At 46.0% G+C, this 10031-nt stretch overlaps 1 protein-coding gene across 1 annotated transcript in view; it reads left to right on the top strand.

Moving 5' to 3' along the window:
- The first annotated feature begins 952 nt into the window (after nt 1-952).
- WDR91 (WD repeat domain 91) overlaps nt 953-10031 on the top strand; it is a 52494-nt gene continuing 43415 nt past the window's right edge. The window contains exons 1-2 of the mRNA XM_044281217.1: nt 953-1210; nt 2288-2423. Of these exons, the coding sequence (XP_044137152.1) occupies nt 2301-2423 (123 nt within the window). The 5' untranslated portion in view covers nt 953-1210; nt 2288-2300. The remainder of the gene's footprint in view (nt 1211-2287; nt 2424-10031) is intronic.

Raw genomic sequence — 10031 nt, 5'->3', positions numbered from 1 at the left:
ACTTTGCGAAGCAATAACTTTGGCTCATCGGAGCCAATACATTCCAATACTGTACGGAGCTCCTTCCCCCCAAGCAAAGGTGTAGCTATAGGGGGTGCAGAGGTAGCACTCGATACCGGGCCAGGAGCCTGAGGGGGCCCAAAGACTCTTGAGCCACATAAGAAGACTCCGGTATTATAGAAGGTGCATGCTGGTCAAGTTACACCTCTGGCTGGAAGGAACGGGTAAAGATTTTGGCATGGGGGTGCTGTTTTAATTTTTGCCTCAGGCAGCAAGAAGGCTATATGCTTCCCTGGCCACAAAGCACTGAGGGAAGGGGAGTGTAACGTTATACTTCCCTACTTCATGAGATTTCCCTACCCTCGTCACTTCCGGTCGCACCGGACATGACGTGAGGAGGTGTGCAGCGCCGCGCAGGGTTAGGGAAATTTCACAGCAGAGTGCGCATGCGCGGTGATCGGATGGATGTTCTCAGCTGGACACCGGCCGACACTGCGCATGCGCCGGGAGCCTCACCAGCGGTTAGGGAAGGGAAAAATTACGTACGACCGGAAGTTACGATGGTAGGGAAATCTCACGAAGTATCACGTTACAGGGGCCCGACACTGAACTCCTGCACCAGGGCCAAAGAGCCTTGAGGTACGCCCCTGCGTATATTATCTCAAACAGCAACCCCCTCCCCCCAGCATACAATGTCACACATACAATTCTCAGCCCCTCCCCAGTAGTCACATCCACCTCTCCAGCACTGTCAGACTCTCTCCCCTCTCAGTGCAACAGATGCTGCTGAGCAGCCATCCCTGACTTTCCTACTCTGCAAAAAGTCAGCTAGTGTCTGTGATAGGAGAGCGCGCAGGCTGCTGACCCATGTAACCTAGGGATGTCACGTGATATTGTGACGTCAGGAGGTATAGTATTTTGCCTTTACCCTTTCTAAATGTGTCATAACGACAGGAGGCGGATTACAGCCACAGATAACGTCTCGCTCTATAGAAGTAAACAGAAAGTCAGTAGGGGCGGATGCAGCCTCGCTTTCATCCCAGCATGGCGTATGTGGAAAGGCTCTATCTCGTGCAGGGTCTGGTGAGCGGTGCTGCGGCTCTGCCTTCTTCTATAGGGGACTTTCAGATCCCCTTGTGACCGGCGTTTCCTGCCCCTGTCATGTGACCGGCCGTCTGCATTGTGACAGCAGTAGAGCGGGAGCCCACAGGTAAAAGAAAGGGAAGTGGGGATCAGATTCACTGGGCCGGTACAGATCTGGGGGGCCGTGTTTAGGGTCGAGGTGCACAGGGAGGTTTCTAGGGGGGTAGATGTGTTTGAGGTGAAAGTGGGCATTAGTGGTGGTTGAGCACAAACATGCAGCCTCATGTAGCATGCTGAAATATATAGTTTATAATGTAAACTATTGCAATATATATATATTATAATGTAACCTGAGATACAGCATATTTATTGTAAAAGAATGCTATATAACTGGTGTAATAGTATGGAGTTCAATAAAACGGATAAAGTATTTTGTAACCTGAAACAGAACATATATAGTAGAATGTAAGGGATTTCCACAAATCTCTTTCCATGTATGTCCCTTTACCAGCTGCGCTCGTGATCTTGATTATGCTTTGTTCAGGTCCCTGCCAGGGGTGCACAGCCAATGAGGCCAGGTGATCGCCTAAGGCAGCACAAGGTAGAGGGGGGCAGCGGAAGGGCCATGGGCAATGAGCGCTTTCATTGTGGCAAATGGGTTAGGTTAAGAAATTGGCATTGAGGGGTTGCGACGCTGTTTCAGTTTTCACCTCAGGCAGCAGAAAGGCTAGGTGCACCCCTGGTTCCTGGGCCCGAGTGCAAAATCAGGAACAGGGCATCACTTTCCATGTACCATTTATAATGCCAGTGTATGGATCTCCCCAGTCACCATGACCCCCGCTGCAGCTCCTGCCTCTGCATGCCTCTGATCTTGAGAATGAATGGGTGCTGGTCCTGGCCCTCTCTAGAGAACTGACTGCTTATACCAGGGGTAGGCAACCTCCGGCACTCCAGCTGTTGTGAAACTACAACTCCCAGCATGCATACTTGCTCTGCTCTTCTAAGAACTCTCATATAAATGAATGGAGCATCCTGGGACTTGTAGTTTCACAACAGCTGGAGTGCCAAAGTTTTCTGATCCCTGGCTTATACCTTGTCTCTTCATTAAAATAAATGGACTGGGTCCAGCATGGCTACCCACCTCTCTACCGCTTATCTGCAAAATGTCTTTATTATCTTGTAATGATTTTTGTTCTTTCTTTAGTGAAACATTGGGCATGACGTCGGCGGTGGAGCGCACCGATGACCTGGTGAGGGAGTACCTGACCTTCAGGGGCTTCACTAACACAGTGAAGCACTTTGAGGCGGATATAAAAGCTGATAAGGAGAAAGGATTCCGTGTAAGTGACAGTCTAGTGTGATGGTTGTCTTGTCTCATTATTGCCTTGCAGGTTCTGCTGCAAAAAATGAAAATCAGGCATCATATAGTACAGAGGTAGCAGAGTTAACAGTCACACTTGGTGCGTTTTCACATCTAGGTAACACATCATGACTGTCCCTGTTGACTCTGTTACATCTGTACATGACAATCTCTTTCTAACAAAGCCAGAACCAGCCCTGTACCTCACATGGATCCAGAGATCTCCCCATTCATTGCTCTGCTAGATTTATATCAAGCTGACAGCTCTGGGGTGTGTCCTTTCCGCTGCATCTTTTCCCCGGTAACTGGTAAAGCTTTTAACAGGCTGGTTGCAGTTGACGATTTAAAGAGGACCTTTCACTAGAATAAAACATCTAAACTAACTATACAGACATGTAGAGCGGCGCCCAGGGATCCCCCTGCACTTACTGTTATACCTGGGCGCCGCTCCGTTCTCCCAGTATAGCCTCCGGTATCTTCATAGTTAGGCTCCACCCAGGGGAACCTGCCGGCATCTCATTCTCCCATGCTGTAGCTCTGGCCAATCGCAGCGCTCAGCTCATAGCCTGAGAGGCTTTTTTTTTCTCTCAGGCTATGAGCTGAGCGCTGCGATTGGCCAGCGCTACAGCATGGGAGAATGAGGCGCCGGCGGGTTCCCCTGGGTGGAGCTTAACTATGAAGATACCAGAGGCTATACCGGGAGAACGGAGCGGCGCCCAGGTATAACAGTAAGTGCAGGGGGATCCCTGGGCGCCGCTCTACATGTCTGTATAGTCAGTTTAGATGTTTTATTCTAGTGAAAGGTCCTCTTTAAACTGAGCATGTTTGACCAGTGAGGTGGGGAAGAACTAAGAAAAAGGACCAACAGCAGGTGGCGCTACACATATACTGTTCATTGAATAGCTCACTGGCTATACTATATTTTTAGTTACATGGAATTAGAAAAGTATTCAGATTCAGGTGCTGGCTTAAAAAACTTAGAATATGTTTCATGGAACAATCCCTTTGAAGGGAAAATTCTGTCAAAATGATGATGTGAATGAAATAGAAACAGTCAGCAGGAGAGATGAGGGCGTCTAGCAACCTAGAAGCTGGAATTACTCCAAATGACCCATCTGGAGGTATTGAATGGAAGAACAATCTCTATGCAGATACTGTATATGAGCTGTACGAGGAAGTGGTTCATATATAGATGTCATTGTCCTCGTAGTCTCTCTCTTATATATACTGTGTATATCATTTTAGAAGCGGCCGTAAATGCATGCTAATCTGCGGCTCAGAACTCTTCCATTAATCTAAAACCCAGCAGTCCAGAAAGTCACTGGTCCAACACATAGAAGAAGGAAGACTAATCTTATATGTTTTTATTATGGGCTCTCCATTTGTATGCTTTTCAATGACTGTCCGATAATCCAGAATATTTGATAATTTGCCAGTTATTTAGCCAATGCTGGAGTAGGTAAGGATTTTAATGTATGCATTGGATTATAGATCATATTAAACCCATTAGATCAACCTAAACTAACTAAACCGTAAATAAAAATAGAAAAAACACATGGACACGTAATAATCATGGATAAATTAGGCCACGGCCAACTTTATTAAAGACTATCTCCAAGATCTGATAAACCATATAATTTAAATTTATCACTGAATTAGACCGGCCATAAGCTCGGCCTAAATACCTGAATCATCTCGTCCGCTCGCCACTTCTTGGCGAGCGACGTTACCCCTCCTTCTAATAAAGTGACCGTGACAAACAAAAATTAAAGGGAGGGCGGGCGGGGCAGCAGATCCTAATATGCGGCTTGGCTCACAGCCTAACGCTGGCAGCCACCACAATTATATACCCTTTTCTAAATAGCACCCCACACCTATCCTCCAATGCCCTAACTGTTGATGGGCCCCCTAAACTAGCTCCAGCAACCATCTCACTATAGGATTTCCCATTAACCAATCCTCTGTTACCTGCCTCAACCCAGCAACCACGCTATTTTTAGCCAACTTGACCACTGTTTTCGGCTGGAAAAATTCCCGCCAAAACGCGCTCTAAACTACCTATGGGATAATCATAATCCCATGAGGATCCCTCCATATGTAATTTTCAGGATCCTAACATTCTGTGCACACCCCTCTAGAAACAATGATGAAGCCTCAGGGGTGCGGTGAATAGATACTGAGGAAAACAAGTGTAACACTAGAAGTTAGCACACTAGTGGATGATTGTTATAAGACATAATGGAAGGTTTTGGGGAAAAGTCGCTTCATTTAACCACCTCCGGACCGCCTAACGCACATGTGCGTTCCGGAGGTGGCAGGCTGGCGCACAGTCACGCATATATGCGTCATCTCGCGAGACTTCCTGTGAACGCGCGCACACAGGCGCGCGCGCGCTCACAGGAACGGAAGGTAAGCGAGTGGATCTCCAGCCTGCCAGCGGCGATCGCTCGCTGGCAGGCTGGAGATCCGAATTTTTTAACCCCTAACAGGTATATTAGACGCTGTTTTCATAACAGCGTCTAATATACCTCCTACCTGGTCCTCTGGTGGTCCCTTTTGTTAGGATCGACCACCAGAGGACTCAGGTAGGTCAGTACAGTCACACCAAACACCACACTACACTACACCCCCCCCCCCCCCCCCCGGTCACTTATTAACCCCTTATAAACCCCTGATCACCCATGATCACCCCATATAAACTCCCTGATCACCCCCCTGTCATTGATCACCGCCCTGTCATTGATCACCCCCCTGTCAGGCTCCGTTCAGACGTCCGTATGATTTTTACGGATCCACGGATACATGGATCGGATCCGCAAAAAGCATACGGACGTCTGAATGGAGCCTTACAGGGGGGTGATCAATGACAGGCGGGTGATCACCCATATACACTCCCTGATCACCCCCTGTCATTGATCACCCCCCTGTCATTGATCACCCCCCTGTAAGGCTCCATTCAGACGTCCGCATGATTTTTACGGATACATGGATCGGATCCGCAAAACGCATGCGGACGTCTGAATGGAGCCTTACAGGGGGTGATCAATGACAGGCGGGTGATCACCCATATACACTCCCTGATCACCCCCCTGTCATTGATAACCCCCCCTGTAAGGCTCCATTCAGACGTCCGCATGCGTTCTGTGGATCCGATACATGTATCCATGGATCCGTAAAAAATCATGCGGATGTCTGAATGGAGCCTTACAGGGGGGGTGATCAGTGACAGGGGGGTGATCACCCTGATTACCCTGATCACCCCCTGTCATTGATAACCCCCCTGTAAGGCTCCATTCAGACGTCCGCATGCGTTCTGTGGATCCGATCCATGTATCCATGGATCCGTAAAAAATCATGCGGATGTCTGAATGGAGCCTTACAGGGGGGGTGATCAGTGACAGGGGGGTGATCACCCTGATTACCCTGATCACCCCCTGTCATTGATAACCCCCCTGTAAGGCTCCATTCAGACGTCCGCATGCGTTCTGTGGATCCGATCCATGTATCCATGGATCCGTAAAAAATCATGCGGATGTCTGAATGAAGCCTTACAGGGGGGGTGATCAGTGACAGGGGGGTGATCACCCTGATTACCCTGATCACCCCCTGTCATTGATAACCCCCCTGTAAGGCTCCATTCAGACGTCCGCATGCGTTCTGTGGATCCGATCCATGGATCCGTAAAAAATCATGCGGATGTCTGAATGGAGCCTTACAGGGGGGGTGATCAGTGACAGGGGGGTGATCACCCTGATTACCCTGATCACCCCCTGTCATTGATAACCCCCCTGTAAGGCTCCATTCAGACGTCCGCATGCGTTCTGTGGATCCGATACATGTATCCATGGATCCGTAAAAAATCATGCGGATGTCTGAATGGAGCCTTACAGGGGGGGTGATCAATGACAGGGGGGTGATCAGGGAGTCTATATGGGTGATCACCCCCCTGTCATTGATCACCCCCCTGTCATTGATCACCCCTCCCCTGGTAAGGCTCCATTTAGACATTTTTTTTGGCACAAGTTAGCGGAAATTTTTTGTTTTTTCTTACTAAGTCTCATATTCCACTAACTTGTGTCAAAAAATTTAATCTCACATGGACGCACCATACCCCTCACGGAATCCAAATGCGTAAACATTTTTAGACATTTATATTCCAGACTTCTTCTCACGCTTTAGGGCCCCTAAAAAGCCAGGGCAGTATAAATACCCCACATGTGACCCCATTTCGGAAAGAAGACACCCCAAGGTATTCCGTGAGGGGCATATTGAGTCCATGAAAGATTGAAATTTTTGTCCTAAGTTAGCGGAAAGTGAGACTTTGTGAGAAAAAAACAAAAAAAAATCAATATCCGCTAACTTATGCAAAAAAAAAAAAAATTCTATGAACTTGCCAGGCCCCTCATTGAATACCTTGGGGTGTCTTCTTTCCAAAGTGGGGTCACATGTGGGGTATTTATACTGCCCTGGCTTTTTAGGGGCCCGAAAGTGTGAGAAGAAGTCTGGGATCCAAATGTCTAAAAATGCCCTCCTAAAAGGAATTTGGGCCCCTTTGCGCATCTAGGCTGCAAAAAAGTGTCACACATGTGGTATCGCCGTACTCAGGAGAAGTTGGGGAATGTGTTTTGGGGTGTCATTTTACATATACCCATGCTGGGTGAGAAAAATATCTTGGTCAAATGCCAACTTTGTATAAAAAAATGGGAAAAGTTGTCTTTTGCCAAGATATTTCTCTCACCCAGCATGGGTATATGTAAAATGACCCCCCAAAACACATTGCCCAACTTCTCCTGAGTACGGCGATACCAGATGTGTCACACTTTTTTGCAGCCAAGGTGGGCAAAGGGGCACCTTTCGGATTTCGCAGGCCATTTTTTACACATTTTGATTGCAAGGTACTTCTTACACATTTGGGCCCCTAAATTGCCAGGGCAGTATAACTGCCCCACAAGTGACCCCATTTTGGAAAGAAGACACCCCAAGGTATTCCGTGAGGGGCACGGCGAGTTCCTAGAATTTTTTATTTTTTGTCACAAGTTAGCGGAAAATGATGATTTTTCTTTTTTTTTCTTTTTTCCTTACAAAGTCTCATATTCCACTAACTTGCGACAAAAAATAAAAAATTCTAGGAACTCGCCATGCCCCTCACGGAATACCTTGGGGTGTCTTCTTTCCAAAATGGGGTCACTTGTGGCGTAGTTATACTGCCCTGGCAATTTAGGGGCCCAAATGTGTGAGAAGAACTTTGCAATCAAAATGTGTAAAAAATGCCCTGCAAAATCCGAAAGGTGCACTTTGGAATATGTGCCCCTTTGCCCACCTTGGCAGCAAAAAAGTGTGACACATCTGGTATCGCCGTACTCAGGAGAAGTTGGGGAATGTGTTTTGGGATGTCATTTTACATATATAAGAGAGAGAGAGAGAGAGAGAGAGTGTGAGGGTCAGACCGATCTGTTGGAAAGGGGTTCCACTAGATCTGAAAGACTTGAGGCGCCTCGGGTTTATAGGAGCGGAAATGGAGAGAAGGTTGGGTGTTGAATACTAAAGGCTGCTCCGGGTATAGTCAGGTCGACAAGATGTCTGCCTGTAGAGAATACAGTAGTGAGCCAAGTAAGGGGACTGGTGGGTAGAGATACCCTTCAGATTTCGCCTATTTGGAATATACCCTTTTGAGCGCCAATAGTGGTTGATTGTTACTGATTGGTATTTGGGCTTTGTGTTGGTATGAGGAGCAAGTTTTTTTGGATGTAGGGGTGTGTATATATGTCTCGAGCTGTGAGATAAAAGCACATATATGTTTATGCATATATAAACGCGTATAAAAATCTGCAAAAAAGGTCAAAAGATTGTATCTATATAAAAGTCTAAAACATTTTCACATGGGTAGGATTACTGCAAACTGTCTCAGGTGCCTAAGAGACTGTGCTCTGCAGCATCGTGCGCTGTATGGTATGGTACAGTACGTAAATCAATGGGTTAAAAATCTGTGTCCAAGGGTACCATTATACATATATTTAAAATAACATATATATAATATAAAAATAAAATTAAATAAAATAAAAAATAATATTTTTCAAAATATTTTTAAAAATAATGTAGTAACGTGGGTTCAGTTACTCACTTCACGAGGGGGGCGGTTTACCAGGATAAGCATAAAACACCTGTAAACCAAGTACCCCCCCAGCCTGGATCGCTTCTAGAGTATTAACGGATGAAGGCAGCAAATCACACGGGTGCTTCTCTTCAAAGGTCTTTATTTGCATATGTAAGTAAATCCGGCTCAACGCGTTTCGGGACAGGCACGTCCCTTCATCAGGAGCAATATTGTCCATGTCTATATTCCTGGGTATATATACCCTCAATGTCTTGTTTAATTGTTTGTTAAAATGGCCCCTAATTGGCAAAAGGGCGCCAAAAGACGAAAAGTGGCGCCAAAATATCTTTGGGGGACCGCCCATGTGTGGGAGAAGGCATTTTTCAGCCTATCCGTGCGATCGGCCGAAAGTAAGGGTAACCGGCTGCGCTTTTGCGCATGACCGGAAGTAGGTGCGTTCCACGCTGGAGCGCATCGTAACGTCCGGTCTAGTCAGTGGTTTTCTTCTTCCTCTATTTCGTGCGCTGCGCATGTCCGGAAGTTCGGCCTTGCGTTCCAAGCTGGAACGCATGTTCTGCTTCCGGTATTTGCGATCCTTCTGGTCTCAAGTCTTTTGCTGTTAAGGCTACATGGGAGCGTTAGTTTTTAAGAGGATACCGGTGATGATTTAGTGTATTTGGTGGGGTGGGCTTATACCTGGGGTGAATCGGTTGGACTTTTGGGTTAAAATTCGTGTGGGGGTTGAATTAAAAAAGGAGAAGAGAGGTCTTTTCTAATGGCAAAGAGTGGTGTGCCAAGTGTAAAAGTCCTATAAAATCTGTCTTCCTTAGTTCTGGCTCTTTTTATGGGGTTTAGGGTGGAAGCATTGTATGGTGAGTGTCAGTGGTACTGAAGAGGGGAAGGGGGGGGGTTAATATTTATTAGGGTGTATAATAATTTATAGATATGTAGGGCAGGTTCTATTCAGATGGGGGTAAGTGGGATTAGATGTTATTATCTCAAATAAATAGTAAAAAATATGTAAAATACATAACATATATTATATGAAAATAATAATGCATAATAGAAAATAAACCATTAAAAATATGTAAGATGAGGAAAAAATATATAAGATGAGGAAAGGGTGTTGTATCACTTGAAGATGGTACTGATGGTGGGATTATATCTCTTGGGGCAAGGGGGGGGGGGGGGTGGGTTCGGGTTAGGCGGTCAAAGACATATGTATTAAAATGTGGTAATACAATAAATACAATAAATAAATGTGGAATTAGTATGTTCTGTTTGTGTCGTTGTTTCCTTGATTCTTGTGTGTGCATATACATATACACACGTGCACATATATACACATACACATATATATATATACACACACGCGCGCATGGACACGCACGCATCCTCTCCATGTATAGTTTGCTTTCATCGTTCTTGGTTAAAACCGTTTTTTTTAAAAAACTTCTTATGTGTTTTGTGTTTATATATTCTTTTTCAGGTTTT

Source organism: Bufo gargarizans, chromosome 2 (genome assembly GCF_014858855.1).
Source record: "Bufo gargarizans isolate SCDJY-AF-19 chromosome 2, ASM1485885v1, whole genome shotgun sequence".
Classification (NCBI taxonomy): domain Eukaryota; kingdom Metazoa; phylum Chordata; class Amphibia; order Anura; family Bufonidae; genus Bufo; species Bufo gargarizans.
Note: the sequence above shows the minus strand (reverse complement) of the source record. Positions and strands in the feature narration are given on the sequence as shown.